Raw genomic sequence first — 26,710 nt, 5'->3', positions numbered from 1 at the left:
ATCATCATTATGGTTCATCATCAATGCACAATACAAAATAATCTAGGGCTTCAATGACATGGGGAGCTGCAACTTAGCAGGGGTGTCTCTCCTATTATGTCTTTTCAGTTGGGGGGGGGGGGGGGGAGAGAGCAGAAATGTGTTGGCAAATCACCAGGAAACAGCACAGCCTTGCAAGGTTAGGCCATCACCGCTAGCAAGCAAGGGCTCCCCACTGTGAACGGAGCGGCTTCATGACTGACTCACCTGCAGAATCATATCCTCTGTACTCCAGTCTCTGAAGCCCTTTGATTAATGTTTCCAAGATCTCTCGTCTTGTTTTGGGCACATGGTAGTTCAGGTAAGCAAAGATGCCTGAAAAGAGGAAAGAATATTTACGGAAGGCTTTGTGATGAAAAGACTTGCTGCGTTTTACAATTCAGCATGCCCCGCTTCTTAATGTCATTTCTCCCAGCAGAACGTCATAAACACCATTGGGCTTTTTAGTTCAGATAAGAGCCGAGCTCAAAAGCGGCAGCATGCAGCAAACTCTCTCGCTGGGAATCCAGGTTATTCCACACTGCACCACTTCAGGTCCTTTCAGAAATCTCTGCCATATAGCTGGCAATAATCCGGATGTGATGCCGAGGTGGAATCTGATATCAAAGAAGTACTGTCTAATTAATAAAAAAAGGTTTGTATTCTTGCCTTCCAGACAGAAGACAAACAGTTATCCATTTACAAAACGGTGTTCATTTTCCCTACTTAGGGACCAGATGAAACATAACAGGCACACAATGCCTTCATTATTCGTGCACTCATTACCACATTAGGTAATGTAAAACATGGCAAAAAAAGAGACGTTTATTTCTTTTTGAACAACAGTGGAAACAACACATGATGCTTTGAAAAGGAAAATTAGTTTATCATCTGATAATTTTCGTTCCTGTAGTACCACGGATCAGTCCAGACTCCTGGGTTTTGCCACCCCCCCCCCCCCCCAGCAGATGTAGACAGAGAAGTTTTCAAAACAAAACTCCGCCTTATATAGGCTGGTGCCACCTACAATCCGGCAGTATTACTCAATGTCAAAGCAAGGAATGGAGGACAGTAATTGTTTGGTTGAGAGAAGTGAGAGCTCCTTGTAGAGACTGACTTCTGATGAGCCAGTCGTCTAGATATGGAAACTCATGGACACCTTGTTTGTGCAAGTGTGCTGATATTACTGCCAGACATTTGGTGAACACTCTGGGAGCAGAGGCAAGACCGAATGGTAGTATTTTGTACTGGAAATGCTGATGACCTACCATGAAACACAGATACTTGCGATGAGGAGGGAATAGACTTAGTTTTTGGGTACTTGCCAGGTTCTTATGGCCTGGATTGGCCACTGTTGGAAACAGGATGCTGGGCTTGATGGACCCTTGGTCTTACCCAGTATGGCATTTTCTTATGTTCTTTCTTATGTTCTTAGAATGGCTCTCAAAAAACCACCATAACTATGTACAATAACCCTTCAACAAGACAAAGAAATAACCGGTTCACTTAACCCTCCTAGGAACTGAACCTGAACAACCACTTGAGGACAGTCAATCCAATTTCTGCAGATCTGAAAACAAATCAATCAATAACTGAGCGGACTCTCCCTCACTTCCATGCATTCCCTGGGCGGGACTCTGGACTGATCCATGGTACTACAGGAACGAAAATTATCAGGTAAGAAACTAATTTTCCTTTCCCTGTACGTATCCGGATCAGTCCAGACTCCTGGGATGTACCAGAACTTTCTTACCTGGAATGGGATCTGGAGAGGCCCGTTCTAAGCACTGCTTCTCCAAATCCTCCTTCACCCGGTGCCTGAACATCCAGTCTGCAGTGTCTGGCAAAGATATGCAACAGCGTCCGATGAACATCCAGCTTTCGTAAGTCTTTAGACATAGGGTCTGACCGGTCCAAAACGGGAAACGACGGAAGCTCCACTGACTGATTCACGTGAAAAGCAGACACCACCTTAGGAAGAAAGGAAGGAACCGTCCGCAAAGACACACCAGAATCCGAAATTCTCAGAAACGGCTCCCTACAGGATAGAGCCTAGAGCTCCGATACTCTGCGAGCAGATGTGATAGCGATAAGGAAAATCACCTATAACGTGAGATCCTTTATTGTAGCAATTTTCAGAGGCTTAAAGGGCGCCGTACACAGAGCTGAGAGAACAAAGTTCAGATTCCAAGAAGGACAAGGGTTCCTGATCGGGGGACGTAAATGTTTTGCCCCTTTTAAGAAACGAGCCACATCAGGGTGAGCAGCCAACGCCACGCCTTGAATGGAACCATGCAAACAACCAAGAATCCTCAGGGAACAACCAAGAATACTCAGGGAACTACACGATAAGTCCTTGGCGAGCCCGAATTGTAAGAAACCTAAAATATCCGACAGCGAAAACAGAGTAGGAGCAATCGCCCGGTCCATGCACCAAGATTCAAAGATTCTCCACATGTGCCCATACGCGAGGCTGGTGGATGTCTTGTGCAACCGGAGAAGTGTTGCCACCACAGCATTCGAATACCCTTTGCTCCTCAGGTGGCACCTCTCAAAAGTCATGCCACTAGACAAAAGCAATCGTCCTCTTCCAAACACACGGGCCCTTGATGGAGAAGGTCCAGGAGCAGTGGCAACAGCAGGGGACCCGCCACTGCCACACTGACCAGGTCTGCAAACCAAGGCCGTCTCGGCCTCTCTGGAGCTACGAGGATGACTTCTGCTGGGTGTATCTCCACTCTCCTGAGCACTTTGCCTATCAGCGGCCAAGAAGGGAAGACATATAGCAGCACGGCGGTCGGCCAGGGCAGCACCAGAGCATCTACCCCTTCTGCTCCTGTTTCTCTGCGGCGACCGAAGAAGCGCGGAGCCTTGGCGTTCTGAAACGTTGCCATGAGATCCATGCGGGGTACACCCGACGTGTCGCATATGAGCTGGAAAGATTCGTCTGCGAGCTCCCATTCCCCGGGATAGAGGCAGTGCCGACTGAGAAAGTCCGCCTGCTATGTGAGACACTGCAATTCTTACTAAATGCTTCTCCGCCCAGCTGATCAGCTGCTGGGCTTCCGTGACCACTGGCTGGCTCTTGGTTCCCCCTTGGCGATTGATATAAGCCACTGTGGTCGCATTGTCGGAAAGAATTCTGACTGATTTCCCCTGAAGGAGAGGGCGGAATGCTTGCAAAGCTAACCACACTGCCCTGGTTTCCAGACGATTGATCGACCACTGAGATTCTTCTTGGGATCATTGTCCCTACACCGACTTCCTCAGGCAAACTACTCCCCAACTGGAGAGGCTGGTGCCCATGGTCACCACTGTCCATTCGGGCACCTCCAGGGGAACTCCTCAGGATAAGTTGTCTGAGATAAGCCACCAATCAAGACTGGCGCGTGCTGTATCAGTAAGAGGGAGAGGTAAATGAAACTGTTCAGAGACTGGATTCTATCGTGAAAGCAACGCTGACTGTAAAGGACGCATATGAGCAAAGGCCCAGGGCACCAGCTCCAGAGTGGAAGTCATGGAGCCGAGAACCCGCAAATAATCCCGCACTCTGGGGAGATGGTTGGCCAATAAGTCCCGCACTTATCCTTGAAGCTTGACAAGTCGGTCCGAGGTAAGGAACACTCTCCCCTGTTGAGTGTCAAATAGAGCTCCCCAAAACTCCAAAGACTGGGTGGGCACCAGTCTGCTCTTGGCTATGTTGATCACCCAACACAGTGATCACAGGATTTGAAGCACTGTGCGAATTGCCAACTGTCCAAGCGACTCAGACTTAGCCAGTCGTCCAGGTATAGATGCACCAGGAACCCCTGTCTGCACAGATGAGCCGCCACCACAACCATTACCTTGGTAAACGTTCTGGGCGCAGTGGCAAGACTGAAGGGCAAAGCTCAAAACTGAAAATGGCGACCTTTCACCGAGAACCTCAGAAACTTCTGTGGTTGGCCCGAATGCCTATGTGAAGATACGCTTCCGTTAGGTCCAGTGACGCCAGAAACTCTCCTTTTCTTACCGAGGGAATGACTGACTGTAATGTCTCTTTGCGAAGACGTGGCACCCTGAGGCAGCGGTTTACGAGCTTCAATAGGTCGGAAGGAACCCTCTTTTTTGGGGACTACGAAGTAAATGGAATAACGCCTTTTTCGTTGCTTCGCCTGAAGAACTGGGGTGATGGCGCCAAGTTGCAGAAGGCATTGCAAGGTATCTCGTACTGCCTGTCGTTTCTCTTCATAACTGCATGGGGAGACCAGAAACCGCTCCGGAAGGCGGTGTGCAAAATCTAAAGCATAGCCTCGATTTATCACAGTAAGGACCCACTGGTCCGACGTCACCTTGACCCATTCCTCGTAAAACAGGGACAATCTGCCCCCGACAGCTGGAAGCGAGGAATGGGTCAGCGTCCCTTCATTGGGAAGACTTGGCCCCAGATGCGGCCTGGGTAGTCCCAGTTCTGCCAAAGCATCTGCCATGAAAGGGCTGAGACCAGGACTGTTGGCGACCGGATGCTTGCCGGAAGGAAGAAGCTGGAGCTCTGGACGGACGAAATCTCTGATTCCCTCTGAATCGAGACCGTGAAGAAAAGGGGCCCCTCGACTTGGGCCTATCCTCTGGCAGTCGGTGAACCTTGTTCTCCCCCAGGGATTGAATCATATCCTCGAGGTCCTTGCCAAAAAGCAATTTACCCTTGAAAGGCAACAACCCCAGCTGAGCCTTGGAGGAAAATCTGCCGAACAGTTTCTTAACCACAGGAGCCGACGAGCCAAGACTGCCGACACCATGGCTCTGGCCGAAGTCCATAACAGATCATAAAGTGCATCCGCACTATAAGCGATCAAAGCTTCCAGATGCCCTGCTTGCTGTGCTTCTGCATTGGAAAGACCAGCATTAGCTTGTAACTGCTGAACCCAGCAAAGGTCCACTTGTAAGGCAAAATTGCTGCACATAGCTGCCCGCACTCCCAGTGCCGAGACTTCAAAAATTTTCTTGAGCTGCAGCTCCAACTTTCTATCCTGCAGGTCCTTCAGGGCTGTAGCACCCGTAACTGGGATTGTGGCTTTTTGGTAACTGCAGACACCGCCGCGTCCACCTTGGGCACCCGCAATATGTCAATTGCTTCCACCGGAAGAGGATATAGCTTATCCATAGCCTTGCTAACTTTCAATCCCAGATCCGGGGTATCCCATTCTCTATATAGAAAGTCCATGGCAGAAAAATGAAAAGGAAAGGAAGTAGCCGAGCCCCTCAGACCCAACAACACTGGGACTATGGCCCCTAGGCTGGACTCCTCTGGAGGCCCATCTATGCCTAGCTCTCAGAGTATGGCAGGGATAAGCGGAGCCAATTCCTCCCTCCTAAACAGACGGACCACCTTAGGGTCACCTTCTTCCACAATGTGAGAGCCTTGTGCTGGATCCTGTGGATGTTGATCAGGGTCTGTATTCACCCCCATTGGAGGCTTGCCATGTGGGTCCTGGTCCCCTGGGTCCGTATCCTGACCCATGGAATCAGTATTGGTCTGAAGAGCCCCTGTATGCAAAGGGCACTTAGCTTTGGAGGACCCAGAGACTCCCTTAGATTAGACTGCTTTCGAAAAAGAGACTTAAGACCACTAGAGGAGGTTTTACCCCAAGCCTGCAGCTTCCCTTCCCTCCTGGCTTTAAAAGTCTTATGGAGAAATAAAATAAACTCCGAGGAGAAGGAGAAAGAGGAGGAGTCGGAAGCCCCCTCGGGGCTATCCTCCATTGCAGGTGAGAGAGGCTGTAAAGGTTCGCTCCCTGAGAGAGGAGGCAGGAGAATCCCCTCCCCCATAACCGCACGAGTCATTGATCTAAAAGACTCCAAAATGGCCTCCGTTCCCGCACTCAGCAGGAACGGATCTGCCTCAGCTGATCTCGGTGCAGCTAACACTGAAGGAGCTCGGGCAGCCTTGCCTTTAACCATTTTCGCGGCCCCGGAGGATCCCTCCCCCCCCGGGAAGACACGCCGAGCACAGCCCCTCCCGAGAAAGACGCTCGCGGGCCGAGCCACATGAGCGGCACGCAGACAAGCTTGGCATCGGGCAGTGGGCCTGAGAAAGCTAAAATTCAAATTCTGTAAAAAATAATCGCAGTCCGCCCAAGTGCCGAGTCAGGGAGGGAAGAGAGAGCCGCAGCACTGGTGACACTGACAGAAAATGAAAGATAATCAAAACTTTTTTTTTTTTTAAGACTTGCCCGGCAGTGTTCCACGGTCCTGATCTGGCAGGGTGGAGTGAACCGGGCTCCCCAGTGTCACACCCAGAGCTGCTAGCTTGGAACAAGAGGGTCCTCGACCCTGTAATGCAGCTGCCTCAACAACCAGCGGGGGATGGTCCCCTCAGGACCTTAAATCAAAGTAAAAACGTTTTACAGACCGAAAACTCTCTAAAAACTCACTACTCAACTCCAATAAGCAATCAGCACAGACTGTAGGCCTTGCACCTCCACCATCTGCTGAAGACAGAGAAATACTGCCGGACTATAGGTGGCACCATCCTATATAAGGCGGAGTTTTGTTTTGAAAACTTCTCTGCCTCCATCTGCTAGAGGTGGGGGGCAAAACCCAGGAGTCTGGACTGATCCGGGTACATACAGGGAATAAGAATTGAGGAACGTTAACCTGCAGACGGCACCAGTGGCATTTCATAACAGACCACAGAAGCAGCTTAGGGTCGTGGCCCTAATGCAATGCTATGTATAGAAAGCTGAATAATACAGAGAGAAATTACATAAGTTTGAGCCTTTCTAAAAAAGGGACTGTGAAGCCAGCAAGTAGTATCACCACCAAAAAACCCCCCCACAATAACAATTTGTGCTGAAAAATGTGTTGCTTTCAAATTTTACATAATGCAAAACTATCCTGGAAAATTGCTCAATATAAATCATAGTTACTGAACTTGATTAGTTTTTTTTGTGCAGCATGATAATAAGGAAGGAGCCAAGAGGAATATGTACTTTAAATTCTGAAACTTCAATACCTCCTTTCCAAGAAACTCAAAGCCAGAATACAATAGTCACACAAAATAGGCGGAAATGTTTTTCTTTCCTCACTGTAAATTAAAAAAATTATGCAAGAGGTCATAAAAGATTTTCCTGCTAACTCCGGTTTTATGTGTAAGAGAACTTTAAACTTCAGATCTAGGGTAGTTATTGAAGTCATAAATCAGTTTTCTGGTGAGGAGGAGCGGAAAGAAAAACCCGCTCTTATTAAGAGTTGGTTTTCAAGCTGTAAAACAGGGACCCAATGGCAGGGCGTAGGAGACTTATGGATAGAACACGCACAACGAAGGCCCATAATAAAAGATAAGATTGGTTCACATTATAAGAACGTCTGAAAAATAAAAAACCCCAAGGAATTTTTTCTTCTACATCAGTCCCGGCACAAAGGTTGGCCAGAAATTATTAAGATGATCTGGCCATCATTTACATTTTGGGACTCTTGTGCAAATGCAGTGAGAGAGTTCTGAAGGCTAGGATCAGCATTCTGCACGCCGTAGACTCTCAAATACTGCCACCCGATAATGCTGCTTCTGCACCAATTCTCAGTCCACATTTTCCCATTAATTTCTGGGAAATATGTGGATGAACTAGTTTCACAGGACTGCATTGCTTAAGAATTTCTATTTTGGGTGGGTCTCAACCTACTTCCTATGAAACAATAGTAAGACTGGCAACTAAAATATATGATGGACAGGGCAAAAATAGACTATTATAAAAGCTGCCAGATTAACTGTACTTTTCTGCACTTTAGAGGATATCCTATTTCTTGGAAAGACTAGGAAGTCAATATTCCGAAAGCCAGCAAGCAGGTAAATTTGTGAGGGTAACTTATCCGGATATTCAGCAGAACTTATTCAGATAAAATGACATGGAATATATCTGGATCAAGTTACAAGCAAAACTTTAGCCTGATAACTTTAAGACAGCATTCCTCCTGACCAGACTGATGTGCATGACTTTAGCCAGACAGCATTTAATACCAACCAGTGTTTAGCTCCACCCCCAGAATGTCTCCAGCTCTGCCTCTTTGTCCACATAAAGTTGTTTTTGTTTTTTTTTTTTTAAAACAAAATTTTGCTGCTCGGTGGGGGGAAATATTCAAATCTTGACTTTTCTCCAGCTAACACCAAACGTTAACCGGTCAAAGCCTTTGAATATTTACCTCTAGGAATTTAGGTTGTTGGACAGAAGACAAAGCTGAAATCTTGCAATCCGGATTCAAATCCGAACACTACCCTTGACTGACTTTCAAGCTCATGTCTTGCTGCGTTTAATCTCTTCAGGCCCAAGGTATAAAAAAAAAAAAAAAAAAGTTTTCCTCACTGGCATAATGTGAGAAAAAAAACACTCAGACCTTTCCTGTTCTTTCATTTCTCTTCTTATAATTAATTACTGTCCTGGCTTTGCCACAAAAGTGGCTGTGCTGCATGTTTTATCTTTCTGTATGTAACTGAAGAGGGCATGGGAATGCATTTTATAAACTAAATTTCTTTCTACTTTTTTTGTTTTTTTATTCAAAAGAGCCTTGGCTAAAAAAAACAGTAATGGTTTTAAAAGAATTCATTCCAAAATTAAAACTCCCCTTCTTTTAGATGTGGATAGGATTTCTGGGGGAAAACAAGGGTTTGACTTTTTAGACCATTCTTCTTTTGCTGGTCTGAGCAAACCTTTTGAGCTGCAACTCCCCCTAAATGGGGGGGAAAAAAAAACCCTTTGCTCATCCCTGCTCTATGAGTACAGACCAGCAAGAACTGTGGAGAACCTTTTGCCCAAGCAATAATTCCCTTCCCCTACCTCCCACTCCTTTTCATCTGGCAGGCAACAGCTGTGCTCTCTTCTCCCTGGGTAGGCAGCAGTAGGACCTCATCCCAGGCTGAGGCTGCTTCCATGTCCAGTTCTGCTGCAGAGGAAGGGTCTCCTCCACCCAGGCCACACTTACAACGATGTCACTATGTTCTGGCAGCTCCCTCCCTCCCTCCCGAGCTTGCAGTGCCTTCACAGCCCTGAAACGTCACAGGGTGGCCATTTCTCAGGATTGCTCAAGCCCCCTCCCCAGTTTGCTCACCCCTCATCATAGAAGCTACGGAACCAGGGGCATCCTTAGGACCGCACGTTGCCAACTCTACCCTGCAAAATCTAAACTAATGACCAAAAGAATAAACAAATGAGGCGTGTCCTCAAGAACGGAGATGTTTTTAAAAAGGGGGGGTTGGCCATTTAAGAAAAACGGTGTGCATCCTTAAATTCAAACACTGTGCATAAAGTCACTGTCATTTACTCCGTTACATGTAGCGTACAGTCAGGAAATCAAAAATGGAGAAGTCCCTGCCAAGCATATTGATAGAAAATTCATTTCAGAACGGGGTTCAGATTCTTCTTCACTCTCAACTGCAGTGCCGTGCAACTCAATTTCCTTTGAAAAAATGCTCAGACAGATGAGTTACTAAAAGGAAAGTGTATCTTACATTTTTGTTTATCAGGCTGCTCAGCTACCGCTGCTTCTGATTTCTCTAGAATTTTTAAGAAAGAACTAACTACAGCTTTCAAAATCAAACTCACCAGTTTCTTGGCTTTGCTTCTTTTTAGCAAGTTTGTTTCCAAAAAAAAAAAAGGTTGCTTATTCTCTTTGCTGGTCTGTCTATGTACACGTTTTCTCTTGAACCACTTAACCTACAGCAACCGCATTTTCTGGCTAGATATATGAATATAAAGGCATTTTCTGGCTAGATATATGAATATAAAGGCATTTTCAGGCTAGATATATGAATATAAAGGCTAGAGACCAAAATGACATTTTCCCAGAAAACGTATGGATTTAGCTCAAAATGTAAAAGAAAAGACATTTTATCATTAAACTGAGGGGAAAAAAAAGTGATTATGGGCATTACTCTGCGATTTTTTTTTCTCGCTCACAAGTTAAAATGTATTTGGCAGCACATTTGGGTCGTGTAAGTATTTTTCCTGTTCTCAGAGGGCTCCCAATATAAGTTTGTACCTGAAGCAGTGGAGGTGAAGTGACTTGCCTAAGGTCACAGGCAGCGGCAGTGGGATCTGAACCCGAATTTCCCTGGTTTGCAGCCAGCTTCTCTAACCACCAGGCTACTCCTCCACTCGACAAGGACTGCAAGGTCTCTCTTCTCTGTCCATTGTTGCCTTCCTGTCACAATACTAAAAGGTCCTATGCTCTACCTGCAGAAGTCCCCTCTTCCCTGCCTCCAACGTTCCTCTTGGCCCGTCCCCTGCATTTTTTGAGCTGTTACAGTTGTTGCTTCTCCCAGGAGGCTGGTCCAAGTCCCTGCCACTCTTTCTGAGAAGAGAGAACTTCCTTTTCTTACTCTGGAGCCTCCCCCTCTTTCATCCTCCTGCCAGGACACCTTTGTTTTGGCCCAGACGTACTTCGTATAGACCCGTTAGTCCATCCAGTCTAAGCCACGCCTCTCTAGTCCTCTACCATTGTGGGTAGAGAATATACACTCCCATGTGGAGCCATTATAAAGGGAAAAATGGGAAAGAACATACATATCAGAAACCAAAGCAGCGAGAATAAAACAGACCTTGACCCAGCACTGAGCCGGCCTGCAGAAAGCATCCAGGAAATGCAGCCATCCAGAATCAGCAGCCAAAAAAAAAAAAAATTGTGAATGCCTGCTTACATCGAGACTTCTTGCTTCTAAAAGGAGCATTGAATCAAATGAGGGTGGCAGTCTTCGACCTAGCCAAGAGACTCAAAGTCTCACTGTGCAGCCAATACAGCGCTACTATCCATATCCTCAAACAAAAAACACATTGATCTACTCGGATTCTAGTTTATTTTTTTTAGTTTGAATTTATATTCCACCTTCCAGACACTTCAAAGCTGATTAAATTCATGTACTGTAGATATGTCCTTGTCTCCAGAGGGTTTACAATGTAAGGGACCTGCCAATCATTTAGTAAACATTTTTCCCCATAGACACAGAATGGCAGAAAGCCTTTAGTAAAATCAGGCCTTAAACGTGTGTACCTGAGGCAGTGGAGGGTGAAATAACTTGCTCGAGGTCACAAGGAGGAGCAGCAGCTCCCCTGCTTTGAGGCCCACTGCTCCTTCACTCCATTTTAAAGGTTAAATTGCATCAAAAACTCCATTCTGGGACAGGAGAATCTATTCATCAGTGCAAAGTACAGAATTTCTCCTTTTGGGAATGCTTGTGATGCAGTATCAGGTGTGTGGATTTGAACACCAGGAGACTGATCAATAAGTCAGTAAATTGTTATACGTGTAGACCTTCATCTATTATTTGTATCCATCATCAGCGTCACCATCTTGTGCAGAATTCCAACAAGGTCATAAAGCCTCAGCGAAAATCGGTCCCATAAAAACCAATCACAGCACTTTGTGAACCATCTACAATCCAGTGGGATGCAGGATCAAAGGCAACATGTTTTTACCAGAGGAAGGTCCTGTCAAACAAACCTGATTGCTTTTTTTGTTGGGTGACTAGAGAATAAGATTAAGCAGGAATACTCAAGCCTAACTGCGGGGTCGCTCAACCCGCCAGGCTGCCCAGTTCCCCAACCCCAAGGGGAGCAGGAACGAACGTTGGCACGGCGTGCTGAGCATGGAGACTGGAGGAAGTCCTGAAATCCCTCCGTCTTTGATTCCGGTAAAACTTTCATCTTTTTTTTTTTAAACCTTACCTGAGCTCAGTGCTTACCGGCTGAGTACAGACACAGTCTCTGGCTGAGGGGGAGAGGGCATCTGCCGTCATCTCCACACTCGGCCTCCTGCACCCGCTGCCTTTCAGCTGAACTAGCAGCTAAGTCCATGCTGGGAAAACCAGCTACCGGACCCAAGGCACACTTCTGAGGGACTATGGCAATCACCTCAGGAATTCTCAACTTGGGGAGGGACCTTTAGGTATCACTGCAGGAGAGCAGGGCTTTTGTTTCCTGAATTTAGAATTTCTCCTTTCTAAAAGCTCAAAGCAATCCCCATAGGGAGATGCACATCTACCATCTGCTGGAGACAGAGAATACTGGCAGGCTGAGGTCACTGCAGGCTTACTATATACTGTGACGTCAGCTTGCTCTGTCTCCATCTGCTGGCAGGGGAGCATAAACCCACTGGTCCTGAGTCCATCTGTCTACATGCTAGGAAATACTGCATTTGGTTCTGGAGACCATATCTCAAAAATGACAGAGACAGCATGGAAGTAGTCCAGAGAAAGGCAGCCAAAATAGTCTGCACCGAAAGACGTGTAAGATGAGAATGGAGGACCTAAATATGTATACCCTGGAGGAGAAGAGAAACATGAGAGATATGATACAGACTTTTAAATATCTTAAAAGGTATAAAAGATGGACAAGAATTAAACCTTTTCCAATGGAAAGGAAGCTGTAGAACTAGGGCTCATGATCTGAAACCCCAAGGGGGGTAGACTCAGGAACAGTGTCAGGAGATATTTCCTTATGGTGCTGGATGCAAGGAATGCCCTTCCGGAAGTGGGGATGAAGACAAGAATGGTAATAGAATTCAAAAGGGCATGGAATAAGCACAGAAGCCCCTAATGGCTAGAGGATGGAGATGAAGAAAAGGGGGTGATCTTTGTTAACTGAAGGTGTAACATCTCTGTATGAGGGATACCTGTATAGAACGGAAGTTGCTACCCTTAACAGAAGGCATGGGGGGGGGGGAACCTGCAAAGAGTAGTAATTACTATCCTAAACAAACTTGCTGGGCAGACTGGATGGACCATTTGGTCTATCTGCCATCATATGCTATGTTATAATCCAGTCTGTCCACACTTCCAAGGATGTATCACAACTGCCAGCAATAAAAAAAAAAAAAAAAAAGTATCACATTTGTAGCATATTGTTCCTTAAACAAGGCAGCGTTTGTCATCATCCTTCTTTGGACTTCCACCTTCTGGTAGAGGAGCCTAAGAAAGCTCCTTATCAGTTCACAGCTTGCTCCCCTCCCTTCCCATATCCAATCACAACATCCCACAATACTCCAAAACAAGCACCTAGACTAGCAGGGCCATCACCTGAATGCTCAACCTCCCAGGTTCCCAGGGCTTCTTTAATTTGAAGGCTATTTGTGCAGTCTCCAGACCCAACCACCACCATTATAAAAACAATTTAGGATCCTGTTTGGATGCAAAACGATGCCTGAGATTACCTTTAAAGTAAGAGTATTGAACTTTCTAGTAGCACAAGTTTGGGGATTTTAGATTTGATTTCACACCTTTCCAAACCCAAACTGAGTTACAATCAAGTACACTTGGTAGGATCCCTTCCCCAGAGGGCTTACTGATCTACTAAGGCTTTTTCCACATTCTGTGCTTAGTAAATCAGTCCCTGAGTTTGCACCCAAGGTAATGGAGCGTCAGTGGGAGAAGTGAGATTTCAACCCTGGCTTCTCTGCTTCTCAATCTTCTGCTTTAAGTACTAGGCTACTCCTCCACACCAAGCCAATAAAATAGGTACAGCTTCACGTTCTATCTTGGGTCACTTAAACCAAAACACTCTGAAGTCAAACCAGCAGCCAAGATGTTAAAACAGTTCCATATACAAGAGAAAATGTGTAAAAGCCAGTAGAAGTTTTATTTCTATTGTTACAGCAGGTTGCATCATTCCAGGTACAAAGAGCTTCATCAAAGGTACTGGTGTACTTAAAATCCAAAAGTGGTCAATGTTTTTCTCTATACATTAAATCTTTTCCTCATAGTCCAGGGTTGGCCAACTCCAATCCCTAAAAGCCACAGAGAGGTCTGATTTTCAGGATATCCACTATGGATACGTACGAGATAGAGGTGCATACAATGGAAGCAGTGCATGCAAATCTACCTCATGCATATTCATTAGGGATATCCTGAAAACCAGGCCATGTTTGTGGCTTTTGAGGACTGAGTTGGCCACTCCTGCAGTAGACAAAAAAATTGGGGACAGCCCTTTAGTACATGCAATAGGTCCTGCTTTTCCTATGTGAAATTAGGTCAAATTTCAAAGGGCTCTAGATGGGTAAATCGATACTTACCCGGGTGCGCTGTCCTGATTAAAAACTGGCTGATACAAAAGCGGCTAAAGAGCTCATATGGTGCTCAGTGTACACACTTTTAGCTGCATAAAACAAGGGCATCCCCAGGGAACATGTTTAGTTCAGGAGAGTAAAGAGTGCATGCAGACACAAAAAGGCATTGCAAAGTATGTGAGGACATTTGTACCCATGTCAGTAAATTTGCAAAGATTATGCAGATAACGCTTCTCACAAGTACCTGTAGACTTTGCACTGCTGAAGACTGCCCCCTATATCTTGGCCAAAGTGTTTGGATCCAGTCTTTTTTACAATTAAAACAAGTTCAGGGCTAGTTTTTAGCAATACATAGCACTTCTTAAAAAATGACTTTTGGTTGGTGGGAGAAGCACAAAATGAAGAAGGTCCCAGAGAACTGAGTAAACACATATAATCAATTGGGCAAACTGGATTGGTCATTTTCTGCTGTAATTTACTATTGCCATGTAAATTATTTTACCTTCATTCTAGTTAATACATGAAAGTAAACTTTAGAAGCTCTTGCACAACACACTCTGGGGCCTTGATTCTTTCCGGCAATTAAAGAAATGTATAAAAGGTAGGTGCATTATATTTCTGGAGACTTCCTCATTCTTATTTCCTCCTCCATTAGTGGCAGACTTCCTGGCCACCAAGTTAAGCCCAATACAAAGGGTATCCTGCTCATTCCTGAGCCTCATATTTTCAAAAACTTCTTCTGCTTTTCTAATCCAATTATTAAGGATCTGCATTCTTTATTCTTGATCAAAAGTCTGTATACACATCACCATAATAAATTCAAAGCCAAAATACAAAATAAATAGCTGACGAGTTACCTTGGAAGAAGCGATTCTTAAAACCAGAGCTAAGGGCCAAAAAGAGCAAGCATGGCCAACACATACAAAGGTTTATTAAAGCATGTTACACTGCTGTTCAGGATTACTGTTTGGATAGGCCCTGAGACAGACAGTTGCCCACATCAAAATTTATAGTATTTAAAAAAAAAAAAAAAAAAAAAAAGTTTGAACAAGCTAAAAAAAAGTGTCCATCAAAATATGGGAACTATAAATAACCTTCATTTACAACAATCTCAGTAAAAGAAGATATTCTCACTGGGAAATTAGTTGATTCCTCCATCTCGAGGAAGTGGATAGGACTACTTCTTTCACCACTATTTTTCTGTATTCATTTACTAGTTTTTATTTCTATGAAAAAGCTAATGGAACTCTCAATTGACCCTGATGTGAAAGTTTAAATACTTATAAATAAATTACTGTTAATCGATTCAGATGCTTACAAAACTTCATCTAGTGCACGGCATTTGGTTGGTGCCCATTCATCAGCACTGATCACTATAATATTGCAACTATTCTAATTGACAGTACATTAGTACTCCTTTAAATTGCAAAGTGTATGCATTTCCTTTCCTCTCCCATCTCTTAATGTAAGTCTTACTTAGCATAGCTGTAATAGAAGAATTCAAGGTTGACAGCACCATCATTCCCTATCATCCAGGTATACCATCAATTTAGGGATACTAAACATTTTTAGGGGATTATAAATTATAATTATAATTATAAAAAAAAATTACCATTACTCTACTTTGCCCTTCAAAGAGTTTAAAGCACATCTATTGACAGCAGTGGGCACATCTCCTGCTGGTCTGTGAAATTTCTTTAGCAATGCATCCCCCCTTATTTCTTTACAGATATCATAAATGCTACAATACATAATCCAATTTCTATATACACTTCTTTCAGCTATGTATGTCCATTTTTCCCCTTTATAAATATCTCTCAAGTTACTGGTGAATACCTCCAACCCTATGGTACCTTCCTTTTTTTCTAGTTATATCAAGCTATATGTACTTGTGGAAGATCTTTTTATTACACAAGGATGTCACTACATGCACAGATTGAGATACTCAAATGCACCCCTCAATATCGTCAGACTGAAAACAAGTAAAGTGGCATCCTCATAACACCCCTTCCACCAATCCACAGGGACCCAGGAAAATAATCACAACTACAAAAGGTACATGGATAAGCACTTTACTGTTTGTTAAATCATTTCCGATGGGGGCAGCTGGAAAAATTATACCATAGCGAACCCTCCAGGGAATACTACTTAATTGGCAGAAACTCTCTGGTACTTTCTATCCGTGGATGGGGAGGGCAGAGTAACATAACCCGTCAGACCCCCCCTCTCTGCCACCAACCCTACACACCCTCTCCACCAACAGCTTGAACTCCTCTGGCATCTCTTATCACGTGCAGCCTCCAAGAGCTCATCTAAAGGAAGGGAATCGAGCTATGCAAATTAATATATGCGGTACAGAAATAACCCGTTTCTTAAACCAAATGTATGTAAACGCATCTCATTAATACCTTCAGGAGGCCCGCCTCTCGAGGCATGGGCCGTATAACTGGGCAGACGTGCGGCAGGCAAGAGGGAGGGGGGCACAGCCTAGGTGCGGAGAGGGGCGGACAATGGGATTAGGGGCCAGTTCAAACCTGGACATGAGCCAATGAGACAAGGAAGGCGGCGTCTCTGAGCTCGGGTACTTAGAGGTAGGGCGGGGTGGGGGGAGCACATTTGCAGCCTGGAAGCGAGAGCAACAGGCTGACGTCAGCACGGCTGTGCTGTAACAGGCTGACCTCAGCACGGCTGTGCTACAACAGTTTTGCTTTTACTTTCACTTTGCCTCCAGCACGGCTGTGCTGTAAGAGGAGCAGATCAGCTAAAGGAGCAGGAACGATTTCTTTGATTACATCATTGGGTAAAGTAGATAGATTTTGTGGCTTATAGGCAAAATGTTGAGAATATTAATGGTAATTTTGTGTTGCTAAGGACTGGAAGGTATGCTCACCCCCCCCCCCCCCCCTTGCATTGAACTGGCTCTGCATTACCAGTACTTTATTTAATGAAAAGGCTTTGAATGCATGGCTGCTTCTGCCTGGAATGTTATTTTATTTAAGGAAATGCCTTAGCACATGGCTGGTTATATATATTTTACCTGTTCTTTATATATATTTATATATATATTTTATGAATTCATGGCTGGCTTTCAGCACAATGCTTGCTCTGCATGTTGCTGTATTTATTGAAAGGGCAGCGAGTGCAGGGCTGGTTATCTTTCACTTGTAGCCTCTTAAGAAACGCCATTGAAGGGGTCTACACATGGTGAATGCATAGGTGGTTAGAGCACATGGCTGGCAGTAGCAGGCTTGGTAGCTCAGTGGTTAGAGCACTGATCTTGTAGGCTTACTTTCTTTAAAATCGATGTTTTCTATGTATTGCTTTACCCCTCGCTCTCTAAATTGCTAGGAAGTGGGCAGGCTTCATGTCTACCATGCTACCTCAACATCCTGCGGATGTGCTTTGTTATACTTAAGTAATCTGACAATTAAAAAGTAGCCAGCATCCCGTAGTTGGGAATTCTGATGATATGCCTGTGGGACAGCGGTATGGCATTTGAGTGCTCAGCCAGGTTAACAGGATGTTTTTATATTAATCCTAAAGGGGATATTTAGCATTCGGTTACCATTTAAAGGGACAGCTGTCCCATGTGGCACGTTTATACTGAATTATAAGGGTACAGGACCCTCAGCTTGATAGATATGATTTAGGCTGCGCTATGCAGCTCTATCAAAGTAAATTAAAAATATTAATGAAGGTTGGCTTACATCTTAGCATGGTATTGTGGTTCTCATGGGAAGGGCTTGCCAGCAGAGGTCAGCACATGGCAGCGGCCATTTTGGGAGGTCAGCACATGGCAGCGGCCATTTTGGAGGTCAGCACATGGACTTTCAGGATTTTCTTTTCTATTACTTCCTTTTACTCCCCAGGCCCCCCCCCATGCGCCGGCACTCCCGCCTCCCCACAGAGTCCGGCTGCCCCTCGCCCCCCCCCCCCCACCTTCCTCAGCTGCCCCAGCCCCCCCCCCCCGGCTCCTTGCACCCCTCCCACCGCCCCCCCCCCCCCCCGTACCCCGGCTGCCCCCTCCCCCGCCCACCCCCCTTAGCAGGTGTGCGCACACCCACGTTGGCTACCTATTCATATGCCCCCCCAAAACTGTTGCGGGATCTAACCATTTAATATGTCTACACAGCATGGCTACCACTCAGTTTGCTATGGCTTTGCCCCGTCCGCATTTATGCCGGACCAGGCTCAGGCTCTAGCCAAGCGAGCACGTCGGAAGCCAAGCAAATTGCAGGAAAAACTTCGCGGCAACGCCAGAAGTCGAAAAACGTAAGACCAAGACACAGAGGAATAAGAAGAGGAAATCCGCAAGCACACGACAACCGCGTAGCATCAGCCATTTGGGCTGCTATGTGCCGGAGCAGCCCCTTCCACGGGGCATGACCCCTGCAGCACCGACCCCTGCAGCACCGCCACGAGAGAACTTCGGCAATGTTACCGAACGACAAGCTGCGTCAGCTCATGGACCAAACCTGGTCAGCGGCTGCTATCCATGGCACGGACAGGGTGAAGGCAATGCTGGATGCCTTAACGCATACCACTAGCCATCCCCTGGCTCAGTGCCCATCGGTCCACAGCACGGTGCAGCGGGCAGCTCCAACAGTTCAGCTGGCAACACCCAGCCACCAGCACGTCAACAGACAGCTCATGGACAACACGGGCAACCGCAAGAAGGACAGAACTGTGAGTACCCTGATTTAAAACCGGGGCCAGGGTAATGTGCAGGTACCCCCAACACAGCCCAGTTACCCACCACCAAGGAATGGCAGCGAAGTGTGGCTGGGCCACAAAGCGCTCCTACTGACAATTTCGCTGCTATGAAAGCTATTTTCGATAACTGGCATGGGCAGGGTAATGCTAACACTAGCACAACACAGGAAACAGGGCAGTCAGGACGACCCATGGGGGATATTTTACTTGTGACACCAACCCCAGCCACAGCTACAGCTGTTGGAAACACCAACCACAGCTACAGCGGTTGGAACAACGGTGGGTCAGCTGGGGACCAATGGGCACAATACCACTGGTAGCTCAGCCACGAATGGCAATAACGCTGCGCAATACACATGTACAGTGGGCTCACTAACCGCGCATGTGTCAGAGGCGTTAAAAGAGAAAATATGGCGCAGCGAATATGTAGATATATTCGAGCTGCTCAGCGAAAGAAGGGGAGGGTTCCGATCCCAAATGCCACGAAGCGTGCAAAACTCTCAGCTAGGGAGAAACCCTGCATCGCTAAGACGCTAGCTAATTGGTCAGCAGGATTCAGAATTCTGTCATCCATCATAGGTCAAAATTTTCCTGAAAAATGTTGCTCCTTAATTGCTTACCAGGACGTCATTTGTGGTGCTTATCGCACGTATGGCGGTACGGCTTGGTTGGAGTATGATGAGCAGTTCAGAGGGAATATGGCTGTGAACCCAGGTTTAGAATGGGATCGCAAGGATATTGACCTCTGGCTCTCAAAAATCACACCGTACCGACAGGTGCAGGAGGTTGTCCCTGGCTTCGCTGGCAATGCATACCAGCCGAGTACATGGTTAACTCCTCGCCAACATACTTTTACGGGAAGATTTCCATTTCGGCAAGGTCAGCCCTTTCGTCAAGGGCAAAGGTGGGGGCAAGCCACTAGATTTAGGGGGGGGGGACTCCCATCTGTAGGCTGTTCAAATCTGGTTTTTGCAGATTCGCTGCTGCCTGCAAATTCAGACACGCCTGCATGGGATGCGGTGCAGGCCACCCTCAAACAAAATGCTCAAGGGGAGGAACCATCCCCCACACAGAGCAACAATAAATTCATTAGAGCACCTACCCCCATTAAGATACATAGCTTGCAGGTCTGTTTAAAGGGTTATCAGCCCAAGGAGGCCAGATGGCTATACGAAGGGTTTTCCCAAGGTTTTCATATACCTTTCATGGGGCCAGAAACCGCCACAGAGGCTAAGAATCTCTTATCTGCGAGGAATAATGAAGAGGTCATTGCACTAAAGATCAAAAAAGAAAGCGACATGGGTGGGGTGGAAGGCCCATTCAAGGGCAAACCTCTACCTCATTTTAGGATTTCCCCTCTGGGGTGGTTCCCAAAAAAGAGCCAGGGGAATTCCGAATGATTCACCATTTATCCTTCCCAGAGGGTGGGTCAGTGAATGATTACTTGGACCCCGAAGCATGCTCGGTCGCCTACGCCTCATTCGACCAGGCATTAGACATGGTGAGGCATTGGGGGCAAGGGGCATGGTTGGCAAAAGCCGACATTGAATCAGCCTTCCGCTTGCTTCCAATACATCCAAGCTGCTTCCATCTGTTGGGGTTTCAATTCCGAGGTAAATATTACTTCGATAAATGCCTCCCGATGGGCTGCTCTATATATTGCGCCTACTTTGAGAGGTTTAGCACATTTGTGCAATGGGCTGTAGAGCAGGACATCAGGAAAGGGAAAATCATACACTATTTGGATGATTTTCTGTTTACCGGCCATAGGGACACACAGGCTTGTGCGCAAGCCCTCGAAGCATTCACCCGGAAAACTGACGAATTAGGCATTCCGCTAGCTAAGCACAAATCAGAAGGACCGTCACAAAAATTGTCATTTCTCGGTATCGAAATTGATACTCTGCAAATGGTCACACGACTACCGCCCGCAAAACTAGAAGCGTTACGTGCCAACATATCTACTACCGAACAATCACGCTAAAACAAATGCAGTCACTCATTGGTCACCTCAATTTCGCTTGCAAGATCATGCCCATGGGTCGCCCCTTCATGAGAAGATTGTCCCAAGCCACAGCAGGTATTCGCAGGAGCCATCATTTCATTAGAATCACCAAGGAGCTCAGGGAGGACCTCATAGTATGGAAGACATTCCTAGGGGAATATAATGGGCGGACAGTTTGGAGGGACCCAATCATGACCAATAGGGAGCTGCAGCTCTACACCGACGCAGCGGGGAGCGCTGGATTTGGGGCCTATCTGGCTGGGAAATGGTGCGCGGAACGATGGCCAGTACAGTGGGAAGCCATGGGTTTACTCAGAGACATCACTTTTCTCGAATTGTTCCCCATTGTTGCAACAATACACATGTGGAAAGCATGTTTCCACAACAGAAGAGTGGTTTTTTGGTCAGACAACATGGCGGTTGTACAGGCGAAAAATTCTCTCACCGCTCACTCCCCTAGGGTCATTAGGCTATTGCGGGATTTAGTACTGCTCTGCCTGCGCATTAACATGGTCTTTAAGGCTAAGTACGTTCCGGGGGAAGCTAACGGCATCGCTGATGCATTGTCTCGTTGTCAGTGGTCTCGTTTCAGATTCCTGGCCCCGGAAGCAGAGCATCACCCTTATCACGTCCCTCCGCGGATTTGGGAATTAGGGTGCCCGGAATCGCCTCCATATTGAGATCGGCTCTGGCAGAGTACGGGGAGAGCATATGCACGCGGCTGGAGCCTGTTCCAAAAATTTTGCCAATCAAATAACACGCAAGTTCAGGGGACAATGACAGAGAGAAATGTAATAACAGAGAGAAATGTAACAGAGTTCTTGCTCTACCTCAAGAACTCGGGAGTATCAAGAGCACAGGCAGGGCAACATGTAGCTGCTATTGTTTTCGTCTCCAAACTATGGGGGATAGGCTCAATTAGCAACTCCTTTCTCATAAAAAAGATATTAGAGGGTTGGCGGAGACAAGAACCAGTTAGAAGGGACGCCAGAAAGCCTATCACACCAATGCTGCTACAAGCACTGGTAAAGGAGCTCCCCAGCCTAGTTTGGGACAATTATGAGGTAAAGCTATGGACCGTGGCTTTTTCACTAATGTTCCTTGGTGCATTTAGAAACAGCGAGCTTATCCCGAGGGCAAAGGTGACCACCAGGGCATCGGATGGGGGTCTCCTGATAGAAAACATAAGGCTGTTTAATGAGACAGTACAGATCTTTCTCAGGCGAGCAAAAACTGATCAACGGGCAGTAGGTCGCTGGATTACATTATACCCTGCTCATACGGGGGGTGATATGCCCCGTAAGGGCTACAACAGAATACCTCAAAGTACGCCCGGTGGGGGGAGGGCCCTTTCTAAAACACAAAGATGGCAACGCGCTATCGCGTTACCAGTTTATCAGTATGCTACGCAAAGGCTTGGAAAAGATAGGGGAAGACGCGGGAGCTTATCACACACATTCATTCCGAATAGGCGCAGCATCCTTCGCCAGCAGCGGTTTAAGCGAAGATCAAATTAAGGCGCTAGGGCGGTGGAAATCCGGTAAATTCAAAACATCATACGACCCAATAACCAGACAGCCCAATGAACAGTCTCACTGGGAAACATAAAAAGCATATATTTACCGTCCTGTTACACATAACCGTTTTATTTTGTCTATCATAGACTCGCCAGCGGGGAGCGCGAAAGTGATATGGATCATGGGGCACTCGTACATTTATTGGGCGCACATTAGAACCAAGAGAAAGACCTCCAGCGAGCAGATGGGCATACCGCATAGCAAGGCCAGCTTATTCTGGCTCGGCAAACGAGGGATGAGGTGGGTCCAACTAATGCCTTGCATCCTCCAATACGCCAGGCAACTACCACAGCCTGATATCATCTGTCATTTGGGCGGTAACGATTTGGTCGCAGTCAAAAACATTGACTTAATAATCACGATCAAGAAGGACTTGACTGCAATTAAGGCTATATGGCCAGCCGTGGTATTGGTATGGTCCCACATTATCCCCGATTGGTATGGAGGGACGCGAGGTCGCACATCCATCAAAAAAGCAGGCGCAAATTAAATAAAGAAGTGGGGACGTGGTTGAGAGCTATAGGGGGTATGTCATCAAGCATGATGATATTTCGCTCTCATGTTCAGGCATGTATAGGCCATGGGGTTCACTTATCAGACGTTGGGGTAGATATCTTCATCCTGCCCTGCAAACGGCCACAGCAGCTTTAGTTAATTGGTGGGGGTAGGAAACAAATAAGGTTTTACTGTTTCCTACTTTGGTGGGTGCCCTCACCGGAGCATAAGGGGATGTATCGCTGCATAGAGGGGAAGTTTTTGGTGTTGGGGGAGGGGGAAGGGGAGGAGCACAGCACCAAGGACTTTGCATAGGGGGAAAGCGGGGGCATGGATATAACTAAGCATGGCGGAGACCGAGATAATGGCCGGTCTGGGGGTGGCCCAATGAAGGCCTGGCATAAGCAATAACCGCGGCCCGCAAGGCCAGCATGGCGGAGACCGAGATAATGGCCGGTCTGGGGGTGGCCCAATGAAGGCCTGGCATAAGCAATAACCGCGGCCCGCAAGGCCAGGGGTGGGAGGAGGCGGCAGAATACTGCACGGAGCGGCAGTAGCCACGGAGGCGTTCACGGAGCGATGCCAGTGGCGGGTGTTCCCCTTCACGGAGCGGAAGGCGGGATTGGCATTCACGGAGCGGGGTGCCAATGGTATACCACCTTCACGGAGCGGAAGGATGGAGGGCTGCCGTCTCCAAAAAAGCATTGGGGTGGGAAGAACAAGCAAGGTACCGGTGAGGGCGTGGCATTTAGCTAATGCCAATTGTTTAAGCTGCTGCAATATAAAGTAATAAGGTTATAATGTTAAATGCTGGCTGTGGCCGTTTCTTCCACTTAATAAAAGTTATCTTGGCTTACCTACTCTGTTGTCGCGTGGTCAAGGGTGGGAGGGGCGGTCGTCCGTGAGCTACGGCGTGCCACAGTTAAGGAGGCCCGCCTCTCGAGGCATGGGCCGTATAACTGGGCAGACGTGCGGCAGGCAAGAGGGAGGGGGGCACAGCCTAGGTGCGGAGAGGGGCGGACAATGGGATTAGGGGCCAGTTCAAACCTGGACATGAGACAAGGAAGGCGGCGTCTCTGAGCTCGGGTACTTAGAGGTAGGGCGGGGTGGGGGGAGCACATTTGCAGCCTGGAAGCGAGAGCAACCCTCCCACCACCCCACAGCGCAAGGGGATACTGGGATTGGGGGGATAAGTTGTCACAGCCATAACAAAAGGAACAGCGGGTGCCCTCACCGGAGCATAAGGGGATGTATCGCCGCATAGAGGGGAAGTTTTTGGTGTTGGGGGAGGGGGAAGGGGAGGAGCACAGCACCAAGGACTTTGCATAGGGGGAAAGCGGGGGCATGGATATAACTAAGCATGGCGGAGACCGAGATAATGGCCGGTCTGGGGGTGGCCCAATGAAGGCCTGGCATAAGCAATAATCGCGGCCCGCAAGGCCAGGGGTGGGAGGAGGCGGCAGAATACTGCACGGAGCGGCAGTAGCCACGGAGGCGTTCACAGAGCGATGCCAGTGGCGGGTGTTCCCCTTCACGGAGCGGAAGGCGGGATTGGCATTCACGGAGCGGGGTGCCAATGGTATACCACCTTCACGGAGCGGAAGGATGGAGGGCTGCCGTCTCCAAAAAAGCATTGGGGTGGGAAGAACAAGCAAGGTACCGGTGAGGGCGTGGCATTTAGCTAATGCCAATTGTTTAAGCTGCTGCAATATAAAGTAATAAGGTTATAATGTTAATGCTGGCTGTGGCCGTTTCTTCCACTTAATAAAAGTTATCTTGGCTTACCTACTCTGTTGTCGTGTGGTCAAGGGTGGGAGGGGCGGTCGTCCGTGAGCTACGGCGTGCCAGAGTTATGGGAGTCATTATCATTGCGGACAGCCCTAAGGGAGCGGCTCTGTGCGCCCCCTAACATAACACACCGGTGAGTCTGTAGAAGAATCCTGAGGATCCCCGGGAGGACTGGGGACGAGTCTCATCTCATCGGGTCACCCCACGCAGAAACCCGCTCGCTCCTAACGAGGAGGACTCACTTACCGCACATAGCTGCTGCTGTAAAGAGAAGTATCCAAGAGTGCGCTTCCTACTCCCGCACTGCCTAGGAAAGGCTCCTACGGCAACGTCGCCGGGCCCCGCCCCCTCCCTGGCCCTATCCCAGTAACGCCGCTGGGCGGACCGCGCTCTGATTGGTCTCTGGTGGAAAGGGCGGAGGCTGACGTCATGTCGCTGGGTCATGCTGGCGTGGGGTTTCTAACCGTTGGCAGGTGAGACGTGGCAGATTTTGGGTATCTGAGGGCGGCTGGGAGCGGTCAGGCCTGGCATTCGCTGTGAAGCGGAACAGGTTCGAGGCGACAGGAAAGGCCAGGTCGCCTTTCCTTCTCCTGCCACCCTCCTCTCTTTCTCTCACACCCACACCGATTCTTCCACAGCTTGCACAATGCATGCTGGGACATGTAGTTCTTGTTTGCCCAGAAAGAATTAGGCTGCCTGCCAGTTAGGAATTACCACTCACCACCTTACCTCATCAAATCAGTGACACGGGATGATCCAATGCTTTTTTTTGTTTTTTTGTTTTGCCTACGTACATGCAGGGAGGTATGGTGCTGCTTTGCTTAAGGAAATTAATGGGAAAAATCAGAACAGATCATACAGGCAGTAGGGAAGACTTAAGATTGGATTAATTTATTATGGAGAAACTCCAACAGAAGTAGCTACCTTCGTTTTCAGTTGTGCTAGGAATTTATCAGTGTTTGTTATAACAAGAACAAAAAATATATTTACTTGGAAAAATGACAAGTTTTTTTTTCCCACTGATAACTCCCGTTTTTGTTGTAACACAGATAGAATCCAGGACAAATAAAATAACTAAAAGAAAGGGACCTGAAGGTGAGGTTCCAACTATAGACAAAGGGAGCCTCACTTTATAGTAAAACATGAAACAATTACAACCTTCTACCCTCTGCTTTGCGACAAAGTAATAGAATTCCGGTGAAAATAAAAATAACAGAAATTGAAGTTCCCAGATGGCTGTTAAGTAGGTATATTAATGTCTTATTATAAGGAATGTTGACTATGTATGGCCACTATTCAACGAGGAGTCTATTTACATAGGGCAATAATAAAATACAAAAACGCAAGGATCTTGTACTCTGATAAATGTCTTGTCCTTGATAAATTGTCAATTTACATTTAGTATCAATACAGATCCATATGAGTTGGTGGCTCTGCTGCTAAGTGCTTTGTTACCTTGATGGGGAAGGTAGTTATTTTGATCAGCTCAGGCCGATACAATATTGACGCACTAAACACGTGTGGAAACGGAGAACTTTTTTTTTTTTTTTTTTAAACATGCACACAATCACTTCTCCTGAGTGTCCGATGCAATAAGCAAATGAGATGCTCCCCTAAAAAGGACATGCTAGAGGTAAACTGTGCATCCCTAGCACATCCATGGCATTGGGCACCCAGGAGACTTGGGTGTGCGGGGGGGGGGGGGGGGGATAAAACCAGACACTCAATGTACAAGTGTCCGTTTTTTCCTGCAGTAGCTATTGTACAGGCAAAACACACATTCACAACAGACAGGGCCTGGAGAATGTATAGGGTGGGTGTATATTGTACACCCCAAATTTTTTTTTTTTTTTTTTTTTTTTTGCATGGTGCTGCTTTTTTTGTGGTTCCTCCTACTTAGTATTGTGAGGATTTACTTAGTAATGTGACCATACTAAGGAGGAACCACAGCAATGCGAGAAGACTTTACACCTGCTCCAGGGCTGGCATAAAAAGTTACTGGTTAAAAAGTGCACCTCAGGCATATGGGGAGTTTTTGAATTGCGGGGTAATAGCTAATAGCTTCATCTACGTGGCATTTACATGT

General features: G+C 46.9%; 2 protein-coding genes across 3 annotated transcripts in view; one reads left to right on the top strand and one right to left on the bottom strand.

Moving 5' to 3' along the window:
* The window catches only part of GFPT1 (glutamine--fructose-6-phosphate transaminase 1), a 142,300-nt gene extending 117,322 nt beyond the window's left edge, over nucleotides 1-24,978 (bottom strand). For both annotated transcript variants that reach the window (XM_029604031.1, XM_029604032.1), the window contains exons 1-2: nucleotides 24,871-24,978; nucleotides 247-354 (exon numbers count right to left, since the gene is read on the bottom strand). In XM_029604031.1, coding sequence (XP_029459891.1) covers nucleotides 247-354; nucleotides 24,871-24,877 — 115 coding nt within the window. In that variant the 5' untranslated portion in view covers nucleotides 24,878-24,978. The remainder of the gene's footprint in view (nucleotides 1-246; nucleotides 355-24,870) is intronic.
* On the top strand, nucleotides 20,130-22,429 carry LOC115092746. Its single transcript, XM_029604033.1, has 2 exons — nucleotides 20,130-20,645; nucleotides 20,765-22,429. Exons 1-2 carry the CDS (start codon nucleotides 20,156-20,158, stop codon nucleotides 21,442-21,444), a joined length of 1,170 nt encoding a protein of 389 aa, XP_029459893.1. The 5' UTR covers nucleotides 20,130-20,155; the 3' UTR covers nucleotides 21,445-22,429.
* Nucleotides 24,979-26,710: the final 1,732 nt, after the last annotated feature.

The sequence above is a fragment of the Rhinatrema bivittatum genome, chromosome 5, assembly GCF_901001135.1.
Source record: "Rhinatrema bivittatum chromosome 5, aRhiBiv1.1, whole genome shotgun sequence".
In the NCBI taxonomy this organism is placed as follows: Eukaryota; Metazoa; Chordata; class Amphibia; order Gymnophiona; family Rhinatrematidae; genus Rhinatrema; species Rhinatrema bivittatum.
This window is presented reverse-complemented; position numbering and strand designations above follow the sequence as displayed.

What these genes read in the sequence shown, in the direction of transcription:
- LOC115092746 (XM_029604033.1), top strand. Translation starts at nt 20,156, where the DNA reads ATGATTCACCATTTATCCTTCCCAGAGGGTGGGTCAGTGAATGATTAC. An exon ending in ACAAAAATTGTCATTTCTCG is followed by an intron (nt 20,646 to 20,764) that starts GTATCGAAATTG and finishes AGTCACTCATTG; the next exon opens with GTCACCTCAATTTCGCTTGC.